Source organism: Phyllostomus discolor, chromosome 6 (assembly GCF_004126475.2).
Source record: "Phyllostomus discolor isolate MPI-MPIP mPhyDis1 chromosome 6, mPhyDis1.pri.v3, whole genome shotgun sequence".
NCBI classification, from domain to species: Eukaryota; Metazoa; Chordata; class Mammalia; order Chiroptera; family Phyllostomidae; genus Phyllostomus; species Phyllostomus discolor.
In genome coordinates this window covers 130,823,653-130,849,344 of record NC_040908.2, presented here as the reverse complement: position 1 = coordinate 130,849,344, position 25,692 = coordinate 130,823,653, and the positions used below count along the sequence as shown (strand labels likewise).

The 25,692-nt window shown below is 42.6% G+C and overlaps 1 protein-coding gene across 9 annotated transcripts in view; it reads right to left on the bottom strand.

Annotated features, from left to right (window-relative positions):
• LOC114499263 (F-actin-monooxygenase MICAL2) overlaps window positions 1-25,692 on the bottom strand; it is a 214,194-nt gene that overhangs the window by 19,907 nt on the left and 168,595 nt on the right. For all 9 annotated transcript variants that reach the window (XM_036029035.1, XM_036029034.1, XM_036029036.1 and 6 more), the window contains 3 exons: window positions 16,146-16,252; window positions 11,700-11,792; window positions 8,841-8,934 (listed from right to left, as the gene is read on the bottom strand). In XM_036029035.1, coding sequence (XP_035884928.1) covers window positions 8,841-8,934; window positions 11,700-11,792; window positions 16,146-16,252 — 294 coding nt within the window. The remainder of the gene's footprint in view (window positions 1-8,840; window positions 8,935-11,699; window positions 11,793-16,145; window positions 16,253-25,692) is intronic.

Here is a 25,692-nt window from a genome sequence, read left to right as displayed (position 1 = left end):
TTCTGGTTATATCTGCCCCTTTCATTGCTAATTTAGTTATTTCTGTCTTCTATCTTATTTTCTAAAATCAATTGAAGAGATTGTCTCTAGCCTTTTATCAGTCTTTTTAAAGGACCAATATTTGACTTGTTTGATCCTCTATTTTATTCTCTATATCATTTATTTCTGCTCATGTATTTATTATTTTCTTTCTTTAAATTTATTTTGTTTTCCTCTTTCTAAATTAAGTTTAGACATTAATTTTAGCTCATTAATTTTCAACCTTTTTTCTTTTCTAATAAAATCATTGAAGGCAATACTTCTAAGAACCACATTCAGCGTCTCCCATGAGTTTGATCTACTGTTTTCCTTTTCTTATTTAGTATATTTAAATTTCCAAGTATTTTTTAAATATCTACTTTTTTGATTCATAAGAAACATATTTTTACTTTCCATACACACGGTTTTAAAAAATATCTTTTGTCTGTTGTTTTCTAAGTTAATTACATGGTAATACAGAATGGAGTCTATATACTATAGATGCCCTGAGATTTACTTTGTGAACTTATGGTCCATTTTTGTAAATCACCATGTGAAACTGAGAAGAATATACATCCTTTAATTTGAAGGTGCAGGGTTTTTTAAGTGTCCATTAAGTGAAGGTTATTAGTTGCATTGTTCAGATTTATACTCAAGTTCTGTCTGCTTGGCCATCATCACCTGAGAGACTTACTGAGTTCTCCTGTGATGATAATAGAAATTTTTCCCTGTGGTTTCATCATTTTTTGGTTTTATATATTTTGAGCCTTTTATAGTCAACACACACACACATCCAAAACCGTCCTACTTTTCAGGGAGTTGATCATTTTAAAATAATGTGGTGATTCTATTTATTCCTATCCATGGCTGCGGCAGTAAAGGCTGTTTTACTGCTTTTAATAGAATTACTCCGGCTTCATTAAGTTAGTATGTATTTCGTAATCCTTTTCCTTCTGTGTTTTACATGTATTTGCTAAACAGCATATAACTGGGTGTCGTTTTGGTCATGAACTGTCATTGCTGTCACTGAGATATTTGGGCTGGTTTCTTCCATCTTTCTTTTTGCTACCTTTTCATTTTTTTTTTCTATGCTTTTTGACTGCTACCTAGAATTGAGTTAGAATTTTCGTGCGGTTGATTATTTTTTTTCTTATTTCTTCTCCCTCTGTTTCCCCAGACTGATTTGGAATTTATACATTTTATTTCTATTCTTTTGGTGACTACACTTAAAATTTAAGTCGGCATTTTTAATACCTTGGCAAAGTCTAAACTAAATCAACACCTTAGCCTACTTTTAAATAATATAAGGACCCTGGAGCACTACTTCCAATCATTCAACTTCCAACTTACATCTATTTTATTTTTTATTAAAAAAATGTTTCTTTTTAAAACATTCATTCCAGAGAGTGGGAAAGGGAGGGAAAAGAGAGAGAGAAACATCAGTCAGTTGCCTCTCACTTGTGCCCCGACTGGGGACCAAACCCATTACTGAGGTATGTGCCCTGACTGGGAATCAGCCCTGTTACCTTTTGGTTTATGGGACGATCCCTAACCAGCTGAGCCACACCAGCCAGGGCCCAACCTACATCTATTTTAGTGACAATATATCTTTCTCATATATCACAGCAGGAAGCTCATGATGTTAAGTTTGATTACGGTTAAAGTTGGTTAAGTTTAAGGTGGTGTTTGTTGCCCGTTCACTTTTACAGTGTTTTTCTGTTTGCTCATTTTTACATGCAATTTTCTATTTCTTTAAATATTTCACACATAGACATAGATGTAGTATTTTCTGTACTTAATAATTAATGTAGTTGAAGTCCTTGGCCATTTAAATGTGTTGTTTTTGCTGACTCTCATTCTTAGTGACTGATTCCTCTGTGTTTGAGGTGATTTTTAAAATAATTATTATTAAAAACTCATAGTTTACTGAACTTAATCTGTCAGGATCCTGAAAGTCTAAACTGAGGCATAACTTCTTCAGAGCACAGGTGGAAAACACAAGGCCCTCAGGCCGAATCTGGCCCTCCACCTCGTTTTATCCCGCACGGCACCTTGTTTCTACCTGGCTGCAGGGCCAAGCTCTCACTTAACTGTTAAGGAGTAGTTACATTTATACAGTCCTAAAATTACACTTGACTCTTTGAAGGCAACCTCGAGGCTGATGTGGCCCCCTGTGAAAATGAGTGTGATACCTCTGCTTTAGAGGATCTATAAGTGGTTTGGAAGAACTAGACACTTGGCTTACAGGGGGAATCTCAAGGTCAGCTCCTTCACTTTTTATTCGTTCCGAGGCTTAGACTCTAAAAGCACTGATATTTACCCCCAAGGTCACTCTAGATTTCTGCGCTTGTGCTTGCTTCTTCCCTGGCACATGTAAGTTTCAGCACACCTTCTTTCTTTTTCTCGACCTTCAAAGCTTTATCTCACTTACTTGAGAGCACAGCAAGGTTTTTTACAAGAATGCTTGTAGTGAATGGGCTTTTATAGTGTCTCATCCAGCATTGTGCTACCCCACGCTCCTTAGGAACCTCATTCTGGGTCTGTGGCTCAGGCAGCCTTCTGGTTATTTGGTTTTACACATTTTCCCAGGTAAAATCATTATGATAGTGTTTTTCAACCCTGAGAGTCACAAAATTAACTTTATGGGCTATAATAAGCACTAAAAATGGGACAGAATAGGAAGTTCAGTCTTTCATATGAAGCAAAATTCAATATTATTTCTTAAAACATTTATTCTATTATACATTAATGTGGACTAACTTGTTAGATAAAATGCACTTTCTTGCTGCTCTCATAGTAATTTTCTGTGTGTTAAAGCAATGCTCTAAGGCACGGAACCCTTGAGGCCTCAAGGACACTGGAATCCGTGCAATGAAAAGAACCCAAGTCTTCTTCCAGGAGGGAATCTTAGTCTTGCCTACACTGGGCTCATCACTGTTACTGCTGAGGCTAGAAACAGGTTATCGGAATTTGAGTTGAGGCAGTCTGCCATAGATGTTGAGCATCCCTGGGTCTTTGCTGGGTGTGTCAAACTGAAAAACCGAACAGCCACCCTCTGACCTTGAGCCATTCCTACAACTAGTTGGGGAGGCAATTCTGAGAAGTGGGTCAGGGTGCCGCAGCAGGACTACTGTGAAACATTTTCTTCCTGGTAAAGGGGGACTGGTGAGTTTGCTGCTTGCTAGAAAAGCTGCTGAGTTCTTTGCCCTGAACTCCTCAGTTGTGGCACAACCCACTGTGTGCACAGCTACTGTCTCAGCCTATTAGGTCAGGCCACAGGGCTTGGGGACAGGGCAACGCATAGCATGTGGCCACTCCTGCTGCTCGCTGTGCTGTGAGTGGCGGACTCCCTGCTGGGATGCAGCGCACCTGGGCATTCACTTCAGCACCTGCAGAGTTGTGGCGAACCTACCTCAATGCCTTGCTTGCTTCACCATCGACTTTGCAGACTGCCTTATTCCTGGCCATTTTCTGTGAGATTGGCGTTCTTTCCCGACCCTATTCCATTGTATTATGTAGTGAAATAATGTTACCTGAGTTTCCAGTTTTATGGCCTCCCTGTATTCATACAATCAGACTCCTTCAGGATCTCGGAAGGACCTCAGCCTTTCCCCTCCTCTGCTGACCTTTGAGAGCACAGCCACCAGTCACTGTGATGGCTGACAAGCCTTGGACTCACTGCCTTTTAGCACAGGCAGGGGACAAATCTCTGTGGAAGGTCACCCAAAGGATGTCCGTTCCCTGAAATCGATCCCCAGATTGTTACATGCTGTCAGAGATGCATGCCGCAGAACCAGTGTTTGGTTCTCTTTGTTAATCCGCTTTTGCTGAACTATTTTGGGGGTGGGGGTAACAGCATGAGTCTACACTGAGATCCTAATATGCGCCAGGCATGTGAGATTCATGTGTTATATATGTATAGAAACTAGTTTAAACCTCTTCTAGGGAGTGTAGTTATAAATGAATGTGAAGCAATGAACAAATCAAATTCAATTTGAAAAACTGTTGCCCACCCAGCTGGGTTTTATAATGACAGGAATAGGAAAGAAAAGAAGAGGTATGTTTATTGCAGTGTTATTTATAATCACAAGATCTGGAAGCAGCCCAGGTGTTCATCAGTAGATGAGTAGATAAAAAAGCTGTGGTACATTTCTAAATGAAATACTACTTGGCTGTAAAGAAAAAAAAAGGAAGGAAATCTTACTTTTGCAATAGCATGGATGGACCTATTATGCTAAGTGAAATAAACCAGTCAGAGAAAGACAGGTACCATATGATTTCACTTATATGTGGAATCTAATGAACAAAATAAGCTAACAAAAAAATAGAAACAGACTCATATATACGGAGAATAGGCTGACAGCTGTCAGAGGGGAGGAGTTTGGGGGCTGGGTGTAAAAGGTGGAGGGGTTAAGCAAAAAGAGAAAAAAAGAAGGAACTATTTTTTTTTGAACACCAATTGTATGCCAGGCAGCTTTTTTAGGTGCTTTACTAACAGTATTTCACTTAGTCCCTTCTTCATAGCATCCCTATAAGGATGGTATGATTAGTCCATCTCACAGATGAGAAAGCTTGGCGAAAAGGTCGTTGTTATCTAATGGCCATTTGGGATTCAATCTCAGGGGTGTCCTACTTCAACTGAATCACAGAGTTGTGGCAAACTGACCAACATTCTTTTCTTGCTTAGCCATCATTTTGGAGGCTTGTTAATCCTTACCATTCTCTATGAATGGTGTCAGGATTCCAACTCAGGAGCGCCTGACTCTAATATCTCTGTCCTTTTCAGGACACTGAACCATTATATTACTCAGAAAGTTATTATTCCTTCTGTTCCTCAGCAGCAGTCAAGATAAAAACCACAGAGTGTAAACCAAAATACATCCCTCTTCCCAGCGAGGTTTTCATTGCCATTTCTAGTCATAATGTGTGCTCCTGCTGCCACCTGCTGGCAGCCCCACATACCCTGATGTTCTTTGCAAACCCCTCTATATGATGGAGGAGCCACTTGGCTCTAATAATAATAGTAATAATAATAACAACAACAACAACAAGAAACTCAATGCATACAACCAGTTGGTAAATGCTCCCAGAATCTGGTAAATTCCTAAGGGAGGAATAATTCCCATGCACTTTTCTTGGGATAAATCCTTTCTCTTTCAAAGCCACACATTTTTCATCAGATTTCATTTGTCTCTAGGTATTGAAAGAAAGAACAAATTCCGTTATCCAGACCATCTAAATTTGAATGGCAGTCTCTTGCTAAGTGGGGGTATTCCACGCCCCCAGCACATAACACTGACCACTGCACTGAAGACCAACAAACCGGTAGGTAGCAGGCCCTGATTAAGAAAAATCTAAGTGGCCGGATGGGCTGCAGCTGGCCTCCTGACAGAAGGTGGGGCCCAGGGCAATCCAGATTCAGCATGTCCTGGTCCTTTACTCCAGGCAGCCAGGACCAGCAGGGGGTTCCATTCCCTCGGACAAGGGTGTCCATCTGTAACGTGCGAGCGCATAAGCGCTTGCACACACACACACACATTCTACAGAATGTAATACCTTGTCTTCTGCGGTGGGTTCTTCAATTTTTGTTTTTCTTGGTTTCCCCTTTCTTGACAAAATGGGGAGGGAAACCCTTCCCAGGGGTGAGGAAGCTTATTTCTGACCGTTGGGGAAAAAAAAAAGAAAGCAGGAATTGTTGTCACGACAATTAGGAGCTCATCAAAGCCTCATTTTGCTCATCAGCCATCAGTGCCCTCCACCCTGCACCCCCGCATGTTCCTCTGATTCAGTGCCGGCCTAATGAGTAACTCCGGGAACAAAAGACGCTTTCAGGCTGGTGCACATAATTATTAGAGGAGACTTGCACAACCGTCACAGACGACTCATGTTTTCAGGCCTGTCTCTAAATTCGGTTATTCACAACCTTTATAGCTCAATATTATTGCCTAACTGTGATCATTTTCTAATTATCCTAATAATACCTATTAAATAATTCCCATTAAATTACTTGAACCAGAGCAGCACAGGCCAGCTCAAATATAACTTAACCTAATAAGCACTGGTCATTCATTAAGCACCAGGGCAATCTCTTAAAGGGGCTGAATAGAATATTAAACTGGAAAGGAATATTACTGTTGCACAAATGTTATTACAAGTTAGAGTGTATTAATTTTGGTGCCTGGTTTGCAAATCTCCCATATGGTTCCCTTTGGGGCTGTTCTCCGTGACCTGACTCTCGGAGTCTTCCACCCCTGGCTGATTTGCAGCCGTCACCCACACGGGGACAATCCAGGAGAAAAAGGGGAATTCAGTTACTAAGAACATGACGAGAATGAATGGAACCCACCTTCTGGCCAGGTTAGCACAGCTCTGAAGACACCACAAGCTGCTGGGTTTCTTTAGCTCATAATTTAAAGTAGCCTTCCTTTACATTTGGGGTGAGGGAGATTTTCAGAAGTGTTAAAAATTTGGTTTCTAGAATTTAAACCTCAAGTACTGAAGACGAGAGACAATTCTTTAAAAGTGTATGTGTGGGGATATTAATATTTTGAAAAATAATACCAGATAGCATTTATCATCTATACTCTAGGAGACACTTTGTCCACCATTACCCTGCATTCTCACAATGACCTGGTACTATGGAGACTATCCATTGTCAGGGATAGGAATATGGGACCAGAGAAGTTGGGTGATTTCCTAGGACCAACACAGCCTAAATGCAATGGAACAGAATTTGAACCCAGTGCTCTTCGATGCCTGTAACTCTACTTACCTCACTACTTCACACTTCCTCCCCAGCAAACTGAAACATGCCCTGGCTTTGTTGGTGTGTCCTTGTTATTTCTAAGGATATAACGAAATCTGACGAAAAATGTGTGGCTTTGAAAGAGGAAGGATTTATCCCCTTGTTATTCTCCCTGGAATCAGTGGATTCCTAAGGAAAAGTGCCAGAGCTTCCTTGATTGGGAATGTGACCAAACGTCAAACAAGGGCAGGTGACTGTACCAAAGGTCCCCAGCACAGCTGCGAAGACAGGCAGTGACTCTCACACCCAGCGGCCAGAAATAGGTATCACTTGTGTAATGAATCCTACTTCTGATGAGTGGACTTAGGTTTTCTTTGTAAGAAAATGCACAGTATATTTCAGTAAGAAAAGGAACGAGCATGTATTAGTCATCTATCCCATCCATCCCATAGTCAAGGCACCATGCTAGAGCTTCCACAGAAATTGCTTTAGCCGATCCTCACCACAAATCCCAGAAACAGATGTGATTATCGCTCTTGCTTTACAGACACGGAAACTAAGGCACAGAGGGATCAAGTCAGACTCCACTGTTTTCCTGTTCTCCAGAAGCCAATTAACCACACAACTAGCAAATCCAAACCCATGCGGCCCTCACGTGGATGGACGCTTGCAAGGCTCTGGGCGCAGCCCGCACGATTTTGCAGGCACAACATTGTAGGCACTTCGGGGCTCACAAAACTGGGGTCTGCCCCTGCTAGTATCATCACTCTCAAATAACTGCACTTTTAAGAGAAGTGAAATGCTAACCTTGCACTCTGTTGTTTAACAAGTAACACATTTTCATGGCTGCACAGAGAGAAATGTGTTTTCAGTGTTCAGTTTTTCACAATTTATATTCAAAACATAAAGGGTTAAAGGCATCGTGTCACAAAGCTAAGGAGATAGTACTTTCCACAAACTCTAAGGACCCCATCCAATTCACTAGCCACCCAGATGCCAGGTGGTTTCCCAAAACGGTAGGTTTCTGGAAGTCATCCCTCCCCTCAGAACCCTTCGCCGGCTCCTTGTTTGTTAAGGAGCTTCACATTTTTTTCACGTACAGCCTTTGTAGGGGCTGCTCCCTCTGCCAGAACAATCTCCTCACCTCCCCGTTAACCCCTGTTCCTCTTCTGGTTCTCATCTTAATAGGTCACCCCTTCCAGGAAGCCCCACCTGACTGCCTCTCTCCCAGATCAGTTAGGAAACCCTTGATTCTGCTCCCGTGCACCCTACAGCTGGTTCCCACCCCAGCACTGGTTCTCCTGCGTGGAGGTTCATTTCTCCACATGTCTGGGTCCTTCAGTGGCTATGGGGTTCTCAAAGGCAGAAACTGTGTCATCTTTATTATTATAGACCCACTGTCTTCATGTCCAACACATAGTAGGTCTTCACCAGATGAATTCTGTTTGGATCTGAGAATCTGAAAGCCATCAGTAGAATAGCTACCATTGAGTGCTTTACCTGTGCCAGGCAATGTGCTAATTTATATATGTGTGTATATATGTTATTTATATGTACATATGTATATAGATGTATAGATGTATATATACGTATCTAAATGTATGCACACACACACATAAATAATTTCTTCTTCAATTCTTACATCACCATTATTATCTCCATTTAGAGAAGAATACAAAGTTCATAAAGATGAGGAACATGACTGGCCCCATGTCACACAGTGTGTAAAGGGCAAGACCAGGATTTCTACTTGAAATCTGGGCTTTGAGTCACTACCAACATTGCTTGAAGGCCCAAATGTTTCTCCTGAATTTATCCTGAGCCCTGAATGGCAAAGAACATGCACACAGCAGGCCCCTGGCGGACTGGACAGCCAGTGGCCTGGCCCATAGGTCTACCTGAGCCCCTTGGAATTTCAGATGGGGCTGCCAGGCTGACTGTGAAGGTGCGAAGCGGTTGTGGATTTCACGCTGTACGTTGACGTTGACAGAGCGTGACAAAGTCTCACTGTTTGGCCAGATGGGCTAGACCAGCTCTGCCCTCAGACTGCAGCCTCGGGATCCCTTGGGAAGCCTACCTGCTTCTCCTCGTAGTGCCTTCTCCAGCCTCACGCCCTGGATCTCAGAGGCCCTCTGCCGCTCCTCCACCTCCTCCAGCTGCCTCTGGATGGCCTGCAATGCCAGGGTCTTAGGTCACATGGGGACTCCCGGTGTGTGGAGTCACACTTCCCAAGAGGAAGAGGCCCTTTCTCATGGGATGTCACCTCCTTGACGAAAGGGGCCAGGACTGCTGAGTTCCCAAACAACTGTACCCAGATGTCTCCCTTCTTTAGCATGAAGACATAAAGCAAGGGGTCTGTGTGTCAGCTCAGTTTGCCCCCAAGTAGAAGGTAAAACGGTCCACTTTGACCAGGCCAGTCACACAGACGTGCTCTCAGGCGGAGGCTGCCGGGCCAGGCTGGCGGAGACTCAGCCCCGACTCTGGTCTTGGCAGAAGCACCGGAGCTGCAGCCATGACTCAGAGCAGGACAGGGGCTCCAGGGGCAGACACAGAGCATGCTCACATTCTGTTTTCCCAAGAAAACCCAGCAGATCCCTCTGGAGAAGCTGGTCTGGAGCAGGAGCCCTCGGCCAGCTCCCAGGGCAGGGTGTCCTTTCTCCATGGGCCTGGCTCCTGTCCTGAGCTACAGATTGTGCCTATTCCTTCACTGCGCCACAGGGCTGGAGCTCAGGGGCCTTTCACTGTGGCCGTGTATGGTAGCATTGCTACTGGCAGGTTATTAAGACACAAGATGTTTATCCCGTTAGGGACAACTTCACACCCTCCTTGAACTGACCATTGGCACTTATTAAAGTTTAGGGTCATGAGTGGATTTGTATTTGCATTTTTATCTTCCCTACTAGCTCTTTCTCTCTTGTGTATATTGGGAAGGAAAATTAGGGGAAAGCCTTTCCTATGTGCATTCTATTCGCCCCATCAGTTTTCCCTGTTTTCAGACACCATGCTGCCAAAAGGCATATCTCTGGGCAGAGCAGACTTTGCACCTGGCAGACCAGGTAAATTTAAGGAACAGGCAGCTGTTGGGGCAGGTAGAGCGCGTGTGTTCTTTCCCCTCTGCATTACTCCGACTTTGTCTCTCTCCCCTTCCTCCTTAACTCCACATCTTTCTCCGTCTCCCCTGGATGCAGGGGTACAGTTGCCAAAGCACCTCCAACCCAGTGAAGAGGCCAGAGCAGGAGGGGCCTGAGCTGCCACCTGGTTCCTCTTGTGCCAACTAAATGTGTTTAAGCCCAAACATACAATCTGAAATAGATGGGAATTACAACTTGTACTTTCATGCCCCCTTCCTCTCTGTCTCTCTTTTAAAGATAATTATATCTTTATAAATCGGTCTCTTGCTGGCATGGTGTAGAATTGCAAAAGGAAAGAAAACATTTAAATAACTTCATTACTGATTACTTGGTAATTCTGGCTATGTGGTTGTTACGGAGTTAGTAGAGCCTCCTCCCACACCTGCCCCCCCCACCCCCATTCATATGTTGAAGCCCTAACTCCCAAAGGGACTGTATTTGGAGATTGGGACTTTAAAGGAGGTAAATAAGGCTATGAGGGTGGGGCCCTAACCTGACAGGACTGATGGCCTTATAAGAAAAGGAAGAGATACCAGAGATTGGGCTCTATTTCCCTGTGTCTACACAGAAAGAAAGGGCCACTGGAGGACATAGGAAAGCAGCTCTCTACAAGCCAGGAAGAGAGTCCTCACCAGAAACCCACCCTGAGGGCATCTTAATCTCTAACTTCCAGCCTCCAGAACTGTGAGAGAATACATTTCTGTTATTTGAGCCATCCACTCTGTGGTATGTTGTTATGGCAGCCCAGGCTGGCTACTCTAGTGGTCATTCTTTAGAAACTAAGGATGAAAGTCTCCAAGACTAAAAAGGAATGCAAATCAAGACTCAAAAGGTCATTGTAATTCTTCCCTTACTGCTACCTATTGTCTGGAGTGAAAATACAAGGAGGGGCAATTGCTGAGCTGGCCAATCCACAGCATAAAGACTTATCTTGTTCTCAGGAGGGGAAGTTGAAATGTTTCAAAGAAGCCTATTTTAGAATTTGAGAGAGGACAGAGGACCTTGATGGGAATTTTCCCTGTCCGTTCAGTGAAAGGGGCAGCTCCCAAGTTAGTCACTCTGAAAGGTAAAGGAGGATGAATTAAATTTACCTCCTTCTTCTCAGAAACAACTTACAGGACCACATGGCCAGACCAAGGGAATAACTGGAGAAAGGAAGGTAAGGGCACATTGGATTAGAATGAGTGGTCATTCAAGTCCTTTTGTTCTGAAACCTAACTGTTCTTCAAGGCTAGCTTTGGGTCCTCAGGGAGAGGGGGAATGCCTTGCCTTTCTGCTTCCTTTGCTGGTCTGTGGCAGAGGTGGGCAGATCAGTCTGGGCAGAAATGTTTGGAGTAGTAGGCCGGGAAATCTATATCAGAATGCTGGGTGTTTATGCCATCAACTAATCTGGAAACAGAAGCAGCCCCTAGTAGTTGTCAGTTCAGCAGAGACACTGGCAGGAAGTTGAGGGAAGGTCGCGCCCTCACAGAGGACACAGCAAAGGCTACTGCCATATGGCCATCAAGGCCTGGGATGTTCCCAAGGCCATGTGTTGGCTGTCATTTCAGGCTCATTTTGCTGGAAACATGCCTGCAGGTGGAAAGGTGGTGGGAAGCCAGATCAACACATGGGCTCTCCAAGCCTCCAGAGTGCCACCGGGGACTGAGCCAGCACCTTTAGCGTAGCCACAAACCTGGTTGCTCAGAGAGGAACTGCCTTTCTCCAGCCCACCTCCCTGATGCAATACAGACTCCCAAAGGGCTGTCAGGTCCAGATCGCCAGGGTCCCAGACCCACTCAGTCACACACAGTTTGTATTCTGACCTGAGCTTTATGAAGTCTTTTTAGTTCTTCTTGCTTAACCAATTGTTGTGTTGCTTTTTCCAGCTTCCTTCTTCTTCTAAGCATCTTCCTCTCCTATAAAAGCCAACAGAGAAGAAAACAATATGTTGGAGAAATGGGGTTCAAACTTACAAAATACCCACGTGGGCTTCTGCCCTCTGCAACCAAACTGCTGCTTAGCTTCTAGAACAATAAAGGTCCAATGGAACCTTCTGCAATCATGGGAATGTTCTGTATCTGTGATTCTCTAAAATACAGAAGCCTCCAGCCAGGTAGGCACTTGAAATGAGGCTAATGTGATTTAGAACTTGAATTTTAAATTTATTTCATTTTAATGAGTTTAATAGCCACATGTAGCTAGTAGGTGCTAGATTGGGAGACTGGTGTGTGTGGTTATGTTGGGGGATGTGTGTGTGTAGGTATGTAGTTGGGAGTGGCTTTACAGAGCACTCGCTTGGTTCAGTGGAAGGTAGGAATAATGCAGGAATTATACTCTCTGTGGGGGCTACCGTAAAGCCCAAAGATGATGAGCCTAAAACACACACACACACACACACACACACATAAGTACGCCACTTGAAAACAAGTCCTTTAAACAGTCTTGAGGTTCATTCTACAGTGCCTAATCAAACCTGATGGTGCAAGAGCATATCTAAGTCAGACAGAAAGTTTTCTTGGCTGGAGAGAGGCCTCAGATTGCTTCTCCTCCCTACTTCACTCTGCTGTACAAATGCATCATTCATATCACTGGGTTCTCTGTGTGCCTGGGCTTGTAAAATACAGAACATTCAAAACTGATGCATTCAAAAGAGGTGTCTGGATCTTGATGGTGCCATTTCCGGGTTTTAGACACCAGAGAAAGGGGAAGCAGTGTCACGGCCTGCTCCACATAACACAAAGTTCAAGAGACACTTCTGACTGGAGAAAGCGCAGAGGGTAATGGTTGAGCACAGAGGCCGGGAGCCTGCAGAGCTGGCATCAGTTCCCAGCCGAGCTGCGTGCACTTCAGTGCACCGCATAGTTTCTGAACTTCTGCGTCCTTTTCAGAGTGATGAGAATGACTTCATGCTGACTTCGTAGGGATGTAATAAGGATTAAATGAGATAAGGTGGGTCAAGCTCTTTGCAGAATAATTGAAAAAGATATAGGACAGAAATTCAGTACATACTATGATTTTTATTATCAGCATTATTATTATAAATTAGCATTATTATAATTCTTTACTAAAATCTATTATTTTTCATCTACTATATGTGTAAATGTATGTAGGAGTATATGAATTATACACACGCACACATACACATCCTGTATTCACAAAGAAAGTGTTCAAATTGAGCCAGTTTCACTATGAGTTTGCCTTCTCTGAGCATACACATCAAGTTTTTTATAGCAGCATGAGGATTAGAGTGTGCTAGAGATTCTTCTTTAGTACTGGCAGAAACAAATGAGGAATGAAAAAATTGTTACAGCGAGGCTGGAGCCTGGGTATTCAATAACCGTGGCTGAACTGAAAGTTTGCCCATTAAAAGGACCGTATGTCCACAACTGGGGAGTAGACCTACCAGGCCTGACCCCAGATACTGCCAAAGGAATCCAGGCCCATAACAGAGGTTATAGATTGAGCCTCAAAAGCCTCCACTTTTCCAGGGGCTCATAGACCCTTGTCATTGTGACACCCATTCCTTGGAAAGACCACCACACTCCTTAGAAAGCATCCAGCTTTCAGGGTTCCGAATGTCTACAGATCATCAGTGAAAGCATTTATCTCAATGATGAAACTTGGTTTTTATAGGATTCCCTTGAAGATCTAGAGTCCTAAAGGTCTCATGCTCCCCTTCATCCTTGGAAGGAAATATTGGCTCTCAGAACTCTAATTTATTCCATATCACATCATTTTTATTTCTAGGGAATGACTTCCCAATTGACTGTCAATCACTCTGAACAGAGGTCCCTGGCCATTGGAGTCAGGGAACCCCACTATTAGGCAGCCAGATCTTTCTGGAAAGGCTAGGGAGGAGCATGGTGGAGATCATTGGTCATTGTTAACCAGAGACTGTCTAACTCAGTCTGTGAGGAGTCAGTTCATTTATTTAACAACTATCTCTTGAGCTTCCAATCTCTTAACCTTCATAATAAATCCCAGCATTTATTGAGTGTTATGTGCCAGACACTGTGCTGATTACTTCCCATGTATCACCTTGACTATTCCTCAATTTGGACTTACTTTATAGATAAAGAAATCAAAACTCAGAGAAGTTAAATTAACTTGCCCAAGAGGACACACACGTAGTCATTGGCAGGGCCAGGAGGTAAGCCCGGGTAAGCTGAATCCTGCATCCACATTTTCATCTAGTCTGTTTCACCTTTCCTGCACCAAATACTGTGTAAGCACAAAGAGGACTCTTGCCTTATAGAAACAGCAAAGTTTCCCCCTGAATTAGGAGCATTTAATACAATTTCAAAGGAAGATGCTTCAACAGCACTTCCCAGCAGAAAAACTGCTACCTTGCAACGGCCTTATCAAGAACTGGCAAAACAGAACTTACAGGATGAAAGAAAGTCCTTTATTGCTTTTTATTAAAAGACATTGGTATGGAAATGAAGGATGATTTATTAATGCTCAGATGGCCTCACGAGGTGCCAGGCATGGTTCTTATGTCCTCAGTGATGGTGATGGCGATACAGAGAGGAAAAGAGAGACTAAGGGATAAGGAAGAAAAAGATGAAGGACAGAGAAAGAACACTGGTAGGACGAGGGCAAGTTGCTCGTCCCAGTCTCACATCCAGAGCCAGTTTGGGAGCAGAGCTGGCGGGGAGGGGCAAAGCAAAAGGAAGACATGGAGTATGCACATCCTGTCTCCAGTTTCCTATGCAAAGGTTCACTTGAGCTGACATGGGCTCTGTGCCCCACATCTGGTGACACACCTGTATGAGACAGAAGAGATAAGGAAGCCAGAGCGGGTAAACTCCCCTTGTTCCCTCACTGTGAGCCCATGGGGAGTCCTTGGCCAGTTTTCCTTCTCGTAAGAGTGGTCACATCAGCAGCCAGGTGAAGCAAGCAGGCTTTACCTCACTGGGAGGTAAGCGAGGACCAGATCTGTCCTGGCACAGCAGGAGGACAAAGAGCTACTTGCAAAGCATGCCTTAGGTATCATGGCTTTACAATTTGGATGTGTTTGGGCCACGCCATTCTTTTATTCTCCATAAGTGTCAGGATGGCTGATGCTCATTTGAATACAGAAGTAACTCAGGGTCACTCAGAAAGATGAGAGGGACAGTAAGGAAACCCTAGAAGTCAACACACATAGAATTCATTTGTGTTGAGTAATGAACTAATCAGCAATACCCACAGTTGCACAATTAGGACTCTAGACATAGTCTCTCATTCTTCTTTCTCTCACTCTCACTTACACACACACACACACACACACACACACACTCAAGCCGTCTCCCAGCCCCCTCCTGACTTGCTCCAAGCTGGGCCTTGGGGAGCTGGAACCCCTGAGTGACTTGAAAAGACGCCAAAGCTCCTAGTGCCAGATATGGAAAAGTTGAGTCTAAGTAAATAAATCTGGTTCTCTCCCTTTCTCCTCTGATCCTCACTGCTCCAAAAAATAAACACGGCCAGGGCAGTGAACTGCATCTCTGTCCACCCGGGAAGCATTTTAGGTCCATCCGTTCAGCCCGCTGCCCCAATGAAACCACTCCAGTGAAACCGCCCCAGCCCCAGTGGACAAAGAAAAAAAACAATGGTGGGCTTATGTCATGGGATACGTGTCTCTGTGTTTGTGAAATACAGCTGCATTTAAAGACATACAACACTGCTTGTGCTTTTCAGTGGGTGTGGGAGTTATTTAAAGTGGTCTCCAGAAATATTAACCTTCATGAAGCAAGGAGTGGGGACTGCCATCTCCCCAGCCGGCACATGTCGGGTCCCTTCCACGGCGGGGACCCTCGGAGTCTCCACACCTCTGTGCAACTGCGAGGTTCATTTCATAGTTCTAATTAGAATAAACAGCACGTTGCATCCGATCTGTCTCGAGTGCTTCTTAAATGAAGCTGTGCTTCCCCCAGGGAAATAGGCATCTGTGTGTTGTAATTTTTTCAATAGTTTGCTTGTTGGACCACAAATGAAACCCACTTTTAAGAGCTGCAGTCACCAAATGGTTTCAAGTAGACACGTCAGGGTTTTTTTTTTTCCTCCCCTATTTTACATCTCTGAGAGAGGCAAGCTTATAAAAGTTAACAACAACAAAAAAGAGATAATTCTTGGGGTATTCCAGGTAAAAAGAGCAGTCGCTGTCAGATGCAATGACACGTGATCCTCCGAACGAAACCACCGCAGCTGGAGCCCACATTGGGTCTCAAGTCTGGAGGGTAAACAGCCCTGCAAGCCAAGGCCCCCTTTGGTTTGCCAAATGTTTTTACCTTTGACTGCGAGGAAAGCTGGGGATCAAATTCTTCATCTGCAGAAGAGGAGGAGGTGGAGGAGGCAGCCCCCGTCACCTGCGCCCTGCTGGGGATGTGCTTGGGACCTGAAAGGGGAAGGAACAGAAGAACTCACTGAACTCTAGCTTCTTTTCTTACTTAGTGACCCAAAGCCGCCTCTCCCTTCTCCCCTCCACCCCCTACTCTCCCCCCTGCCCTTCCCTCACTGCACCTGCCAGGAGCATGCGGAGGCAGTACCTAAGGGCAACTGAAAATTTGGCCCTCCACATTAATTACACTTCTGGGTCCCTGCCAAGAGCTTTGCAGCTCTCTCTTCACCTTAAAAAATAAAGGTATTATGCAGAAATCAATTAATTCCTTAAACACCATTTATACGGTGTGTTGCTTGAATGCATTCAGAGATGAAATCTATTATTAAAATGCTTGTCTGAAGTTAGCTGAGTTACCTAAATGCTTGTGTAAGGTTTGTTCTGCAGAGTAATTGAATGCAAAAAAAAAGTCAGAGCCAGCTCTTAAACAAATCGCCCTTCTGCGGCTCACAGCATCTGGTACCCATTTTTACTACATGACATCTGCTCAGTGTAAAAGAGCTGGCGTCAGAATGTCTGGTCATAGAAAAAAAAATCCCAAATGTAATCAGAAGCAAAAGGACTCTAAGCCTAAGGTTTTATCACATAGTCTCATGCAACATAAATATTTCATTAATTATGGCTAAACAAATGCCACTTTTATTTTCCCAACTTGCAGATATTATCACATCATCGAAGTGACGATTCAAATGCCAGGAAAGGCAGTTCAAGATAGGGAGGGCTCAGCAACGCAGGGCCCACGGGAGGGCCGGAGTCGAGGGGACATGCCAGCCTCCAGCCAAGAGGGAGACGGTGAGAGGCAGCAAAGTGCCCATGCTCACCAGCATCTCTTTGCAATCTGGCTGGGGACCACGTGTGAGAAAGTCTTCCAGGTGCCACAGGAGGCTTTTATTCGTCTCAGCGAGAACATCTGCCCCTACACATCAACCTGATGCAGAGTTAATGATTACTATCTGGATTCATGCACTCTGGACACTGAGTATCAGAAGCAGCCAGGACTCCATGACAGGAAATGCACTGAGTTTTACTCTGCCGTGGCAGCTTATATCTGAGTAGAAATATGTGCTGGGCAGGGAGGAAGGTGGAGAAGCAGGTCCAAGCCAACTAACATTCCCTCCCGTCTGCCTTTTCCTCTCCATAATTTTCAACTATTTACCCCGTGGGAGAGGCCAAGTTTATAAAAATAAAAATAATTTCAACCTCTAGGAGCATATTTACATATGCTGTTATTTGAGTCAAAATAATGCAAAAACATCTATATAATAACACAGCCTCTCTGGGGAGGGAGCTGACTATTTTTCCCCTTTAATTTGCCAGATGGGAAAGCTCAGGTGTGGAGGGACTCAGGGAGCAGTGTAACAATGGAAGGAGGCCTTGCTCCCGGGGAGCTGAGATTGTTCCCTAGTTGCAGCAGCAAATTACCACCACCCAGTAATTTAGTCTGAGTGTGTGAGCCTGAGGAATGAACTTTTACTTCCCTGAGTTTCTGGGAGTCACGATTTTCTAACTTGCAGATTTGCGCTGCAAAGTGGGGAAGTGTCACTGTGATGAGCCTAACACCGTGCCAGGTTCACAAGAGGCACTTACATATATGCTGTCATCAGTGACAGCAACAGCTGCAGCCTCAGCATTGTCATCGATCAGAAGTAACAATACTGCAGTATTAGTAAAACTGCCTGATTCACCTCCATTCAATGGAACAACTATAATAACCCAAGGGTAAAACATTTTTGAACTCTCGAAAACAAATTTAATATTCCCACTGAATTTCATTTTGAAATTGAGGAGAAAATGTTTCCAAATATAATATATTTCTTAAACTTCTGGCAAAGTTATACAAAGTGATAGAGGTGCCTCTGAATCTCTTCGTCTTTACCCTGTCCCTTCATAGAACCATCCATTCTAGGCATTCACTTTTCATTTGCAAAGTTTTAAAAAACTTGGCAGCGTTGTTTTGCTCTGGCTATAATGGAGTGACTGATTCTGGGGTTGCTCTCCCATGGTGAAGCCCTAGAAGTCAGGACAAAAAACGAGAAGCAGCTGTTTCCAGGCATGGGACAATGGGAAGCGCAGAACTGTGATAAATGTGAGACCAGAAATAAACGAGGTAAGGCCTACAATCCCAACAGCTTCCTCTGCCGAAAGGCACTTTCTTCCAGATCTCAGTGCTGGTAGGAAGAACCTTAACTAAGCAAAGTCATTGGGTTGAGAAGACAGAGATCAGAGTTTGAGAAGGCTGGGGCAGCTGGAAATGTGTGAGGGAGAGTACTGGAAAGGAGGGAGCTGTGCAGAAAAAGACCCTCAGATGTGGGCACAGAGGTCCCCTTGAGTCTATTGCTTACTAGTAAGCTCTGGATGCACAGGGAGAAAATGAATGAGGCTGGGAAAATAACTGTAGGGGCGTTATAGGCTAAATAAGATCTAAAGCTTCTGTAGGCCTGGGACATGTTAGAGTTCCACCCAGCCAGGGTGGAACAAGCGCACAGGGCAGTAGTGGAGACCACGGAAGAGTCCCACTTTAGTGATAGGCATGAACAAGCCCCAGAGTGAAGGTGATTAAAGACTCACCTTAATATGCTTGCCAACAAGCCTTGGAAGAAATAAATTGATCTGCAAGTATTTTACTAACTTTCCATACATTCTTTATTGCCTTTAATATTCTTTAAATGAAGAAAGAAAACCTAGACACAAAATCTAGCAGCTTAACCCAAACCCTAACCCTAACCCATCCTCATGCTCAGAGGGTGTTGAACCCCAACTCCACAGGGACAGAAGCCCCTGCACTTGGGACCCTCCTTAACTTCACCCTCTGTAACTCTTCATCAGCTGTTCGTGTGTAGCCTTTATCACAGCCTTTATAGTACACTGGTAAGTGTGGGTTTTAATTTAATTTAATTTAATTTTATTTTATTTTATTCTGTGCCATTCCAAAAAATCATTGAACCAAAGGAGGGGTTATGGGAACCCCAATTTAGAGCCAGTTGGTCAGAAATACAGATGACAAATCTATAAGGATACACAAGATTTGAGCAAATACTGCTAATACATTTGACCTAATTGATAAGAATATGTGGAACAACACACACACCCCCCCCCCCCGCCCCAGAACTAGAGAATATACATTTTTCTTATCTACAGCCCATGGCACATTTACTAAGTTGGTGCTATGGCAAGCCATACAGTGAGTATCAACAAAATTCAAAGGACTGAAATCAAACCTAGTATGTACTCTGACAGCAGAGAGATTAAGCTAGAAATTAAAAATAAAAAATCACACTAGGAAATTTCAAAATGAGATTGCCAGATGGGATAGCACAGGTGAACCAATACTTTTCTGACAACCTATCAGTCAAAGAAGAACTAAAAATAAATTTAAAGTGATGATTAAAAACAGCAAAGCAAAATGACAAAGATGCAGCTAACATGGTGACTGGGGGAAATATAGAGCTTTAGTTATACAGATTATGCAAAAGAAAAGTTGAGAATAAATGCTCTAAATTTTATTTCAAGAAGCTAGAAAAAGAACCACCAGTTGAACATAAAGAAACTAAAATGAAGAAAATAATCAAGAGATTATGAAAGCCAATAGAGACAAAGCAGAAATAAAATAGAAAATGAACAAAGCAAAAATTTGTTTCTTTAAAAAGACAAAGTTGATAACCTGCTATAAAAAATGACTAAGACTTCCGGTCAAAATGGAGGCATAGGTAGATAGGCTTCACCTCCTTGAACAACCACAGAAAGAATTACAACTAAACATCAAAACAAATAACACCAGAACTGTCAAAAAATCGAACTGTATGGGAGTCTAACAACCAAGAATTTAAAGAAGCCATATTCATCTACCCAGCAAAGCTATCATTTAGAATGGAAGAGCAGATAAAGTGTTTCCCAGACAAGGTAAAGCTAAAGGAGTTCATCACCACCAAGCCACTATTACAGGAAATGGTAAAGGGACTTATTTAAGAAAAAGAAGATCAAAACTATGAACATTAAAATGGCAACAAATTAACAACTATCAATAACTGAATCTAAAAAAAAAAAACAAACTAAGCAAACAACCAGAACAGGAACAGAATTATAGATATGGAGATCATTTGGAGGGTTATCAGCTGGGAGAGGGAAGGGGGAGAATAGGGGGAAAAGGTACAGGGATTAAGAAGCATAATTGGTAACTACAAAATAGGGGGATGTTAAGAATAGTAGAGGAAATGGAGAAGCCAAAGAACTTATATGGATGACTCATGGACATGAACTGAGGGAGGGATGGTTGGAAGGAAGGGGGTACCAGGTAGAGGGGGAAAAATTGGGGAACTGTAATACCATAATTAATAAAATATATTTTTAAAGAAGAATGATGATGGAAAAAGAGAGAGAACACAAATTAGCAATATTGGAATGGGAAGCTATTATATAAACTATTTTATGACAATAAATTAGAAAATTTAGATAAAAAGACACATTTATTAAAAATTACCAAAACTGACATAAGAAGAAAGACAATTTGAATAATTATGTCTATTAAAGAAACTGAATTCAAAATTAGAAAACACCCTACCAAAAAATTCTAGGCTAGATGAATTGATTTGTGTTCCAATGTTAAAAAAAAAAACCCCACAAGAAAACTCTTCCAGAGAATGGAGAAACATGGAGCACTTCCCAACTTGTGTTGTGAAGCTAGCATAAATTTGATAACGAGCTAGACAAAGATATGCATGAAGGAAAAATTTCCGACCAATATCTCTCATGAGCATACCTGCAAGACTACTAAAAGCAATTAGCAAACCTGATACTGTGGTATATAAAAAGGTTTTACATTATGGCCAAGTGGGGACTACCCCAAGAACTCAGTAATGATTTAACATTTCCAAATCTATATAAAAATGCAATCGATGTAATTAAGCACATTATTAATTGAAGTAAAAAAATATGATGATTACAACAGAGGCAGAAAAAGCACTTGATTCAATTTATAATTTCTCATAATGAAAGTTCTTAGTAAGCTAGGTTAAAGTGAAACGTAATTCTATCAACAGCAAAAATGTTTAATATGCTTAATAGAAAAACATTTTACACTGCTTCAGTTTTCAATTTAAATCCATTAACATTTATTTAATGTTAAAATTAAAAACTCAGTTCTTCACTCACACTAGCCAAATCTCAATTGTGAAACAGTGGCTACTACATTAAATAGCACTGTTCTAGAAGGTAACAGAGGACAACATCTTTATGACCTCGGAGTAGGAAAAGACTTCACAGACAGAATACAAAATCAGGAAAAAGGACTCATAGACATAGACAACAGTGTAGTGATTGCTAGGGGGAGGGGGCATTAGGGGACTAAATAGTAATGGGAAAAAAATACAATAAAGATTAAATAAAAAATAAAGGAAAATATTGATAAATTTTGCTCCATAAAATAAGTACTTCTTTTTATCAAAAGACACTTTCAGAAAGTGAAAAAGTGTGCCACAGAGTAGGAGAAGAGATTTACAATACACATATCCGACAGAAGACTTATATCCAGAATCTACACAGATTATAAGTCAATAAGGAAATGACTATCTACACAAAAAAACCATGGGCAAAACACTTGAATAAAGATTTCATACACGAGAATATCTAAATAAACATGTGAAAAGTAGTACAACATCATAATCAGGTAAATGCAGATTAAAACCAATAACAAGATACCACTACACCTCCATAAATAGGGCGGAATTAAAAAAAATAAATAAAAAACTGAGACTACCAAAAGTGGTTTGACATGGTCTTCTAAAGCAAATCACACATTCCTGTGCCATGACCTATAAATCCCACTCTCAGGTACATACGGGGTTGGCAAAAGGAGGTTTACAGTTGTGAGTACGCAAAACACAGTTTATTCTTGTATTATTGTTTATTAAGTATGGTATCATTTTCCATGAGAACAGCTGTAAACCTACCTTTGTCTACCCCTGCACTGACAAAGTTTCTCTCTTTGAACAAACTTTAGCCAAGCTCCTCTGAGCCCTTTTCTTGACTAGGCCTTAACCTTGGTTTATAAAAACTACAGACCCTCGATTAGCTAAGAGCCTCTGGCCAAGATGGAGGCGTAGGTAGATATGCTTCATTTCCTCACACAACCAAAAGAAGGATAACAACCAACTTTAAAATAAAAAACAACCAGAACTGCCAGAAAGTTGAAATGCATGGAAGTCCGGCAATTAAGGAGTCAAAGAAGAAACATTCATCCTGATGGGTAGGAGGGGTGGAGATGGGCAGCTGGGGCAGAGAGGACATGCAATGAGGTGGCAGCTGGTAGACTGGGTGGTCCCACACTCATATGTGGATAAACTGGGAGGAACAACTGGGGAGTGAGACAAACCCTGCAACCCAGGGTTCTAGTGCGGGAAAGGAAAGCTTCAAAACCCCTGGCTGTAAAAACCTGTGGGGGTTGTGGCAGTGGCAGGAGAAACTCCTAGCCTCATAGGAGAGTCCTTTGGAGGGGACCATGGGGCCCTAGAACTATACAAGTCTGCCCACCTGGGAATCAGCTTCAGAAGGGCGCAATTCATCTATGGGTAGTGGGGGAAGTGACCAAAAATGGAGTGAGAGCTGAGCAAGTGGCATTGTTCCCTCATTGACACTCCCCCACAGACAGCACCACAACACAGCAAAGTTGGTTGTTCTACCCTGGTGAATACCTAAGGCTCTGCCCTTAGAATGTAACAGGTATGCAAGACAAAGAAATGTGGCTGAAATGAAAGAACAGATCAAAACTCCGGAAAAAAAACTAAGTGATAAGGAGATAGCCAAACTATCAGATGCAGAGTTCAAAATACTAGTAATCAGAATGCTCACAGAAATGACTGAGTACAGCTGCAAAATAAAGGAAGAAGTGAAGGCTATACAAAGTGAAATAAAGAAAAATATACAGCCCTGGCTGGTGTAATTCAGTGGATTGAGCACCAGCCTGTGAACCAAAAGGTTGCTGGTTCTATTCCTTGTCAGGGCACATGCCTGGGTTGTGGGCCAGGTCCCTGGTTGGGGTCATATGAGAGACAACCAGTTCAATCACATTGATGTCTCTCCCTCCCTTCCCCTCTCTCTAAAAGTAAATAAATAAAATCTTAAAAAATATATATACAGGGAACCAACAGTGAAGGGAAGGAAACTGGGACTCAGATCAATTTGCAACAAAAGGTAGAAATAAACATTCACCCAGAACAGAATGAAGAAACAAGAATTCAAAAAAAAAAAAAAAAAAAAAAAAGAGGAGAGGCTTAGGAACTTCTGGGACAACTTTAAATATTCCAACATCCGAATCATAGGGGTGCCAGAAGGAGAAGAGGAAGAGCAAGAAATTGAAAACTTATTTGAAAGTATAATTAAAGAAAACCCCCAATCTGGTGAAGGAAATAGACATACAAGTCAAGGAAGTTCAGAGAGTCCCAAACAAGTTGGACCCAAAAAGGAACACACCAAGACACATCTTAATTACATTACCCAAGATAAAAGATAAGGAGAGAATCTTAAAAGCAGCAAGAGAAAAGGAGACAGTTACCTACAAAGGAGTTCCCATAAGACTATCAGCTGATTTCTCAAAAGAAAATTTGTAGGCAAGAAGGGGCTGGAAAGAAGTATTCAAAGTCATGAAGAGCAAGGACCTATATCTAAGATGACTCTATCCAGCAAGGCTATCATTTAGAATGGAAGGGCAGATCAAGTGCTTCCCAGATAAGGTCAAGTTAAAGGACTTCATCATTGATAAGCCCTTAATATATGAAATGTTAAAGGGACTTATCTAAGAAAAATTAGAACATCAAAACTATGAACACTAAAATAACAAGAAACTCACAACTATCAACAAGTGAACCTAAAATAAAAATGAAAACAAAAACAGATGAAGCAAAGAACTGGAACAGGAACAGAGTCACAGAAATGGAGATCACATAAAGGGTTATCAGCAAGGAAGGGAAGGGAAGGTGGGAGAATAGAGGAAAAGGTTCAGGGAATAAGAAGCATAAATGGTAGGTACAAAATAGACAGGAGGAAGTTAAGAATAGCATAGGAAATGAAGAAGCCAAAGAACTTATATGTGCCACCCATGGATGTGAACTAAGTGGGGGATTGCTGGAGGGAAGGAGGGAACAGGGTAGAGGGGGATAAAGGGCAAAAAATGGGACAACTATAATAGCATAATCAATAAAATGTACTTTAAAAAAACCCCCAAAACTACAGACCCTGAATGTAGATGATTTAGCCCACTCACTCCTCCCTACATTAAAAGACACTGACATAGTTGTTGACAGTTCACGGCATATCCCTAGGATGAACCCAGCCCTGTTTAACGTAGTTGAGAAAACTCAAGGCTGACAAGAATTTACTGTTCTAGCCAGCACCTTCAGACAGGTCCCTGGCTACTCACCCTTTCTTAGAGTTTACTAAAAGGACTTACAATTAAGAATCCTTCCTCTGTCCCTTTGAGATATATATGTATCTGCTACCACTCAAGAGTGTCTTTCTTGAGAACCTGAAAGCCATTCCTTTAAAAGGCAATCATCATCAGGAGGCATAGGTCCCTGTCTCCCAGTCTCGGTGGCAGACTAGAATCCTAACTTCAATAATAACCAGCTAACAGAGGCAGCTGGCACAATCAGGTACAGAGTATACTTTGTAACTTTTTTTACTTCCCTGACTCTGCTGATCTCCCCACTTGGCCCCCTCCCCACTCCCTCATTCTCCCTGTAAAACACCATGCCTCCTCTGCAAAAAACAAAGCTGAGTTCAGTCCACGCTCGACTCTCTTCCCTATTGCAGTCGTATATTACTAATTAAAACCTATCTTTACTACTTTAACTAGTATCTGGCTTTGTTCATCTTTGACAATACCCAACAGAAAGGATGTGTATGAATGCTTGAAGCTGCATTACTCACAATAAAAACAACTGAAAAGAGCCTAAGCACCCAGCAACAAAATGCACAAATAAGTTGTGGCATATTCAACACAAGGAAAAGAGTGAACCACTGCTGCCTGTAACTATATGGATAAATCACCTCCCACCACACACATAATGGTTAATGAAAGAAGTCACACCCCAAAGAGTAGATACCTGTATTAGTTTTCTAGTGTTGTGGAAGCAGTGAACACAAATTGAGCAGCTTACAATAGCACCAATTTATTATTGCACAGTTGTGCAGGTCACACGTGCAAGCACAGCTCAGCTGGGTCGTGTGTTCACTGTCGCCCAATGCTGCAGTCAAGGGGTCTGTGGGGCGGGATTCTCATCTGCAGCTCAGAGTTCTCTTCCCACTCATTCAGGTTGCTGGCAGAATTCAGCTCTTTGTGGTTGCGGTACGTAGGGCCCTGCCTTCTTGCCTGCTGTCCACTGGAGGCTGATCTTAGCTCTAGAGCCTCCTGTTCCCAGGCCCCCTCACAATGTCACAGGTTACTT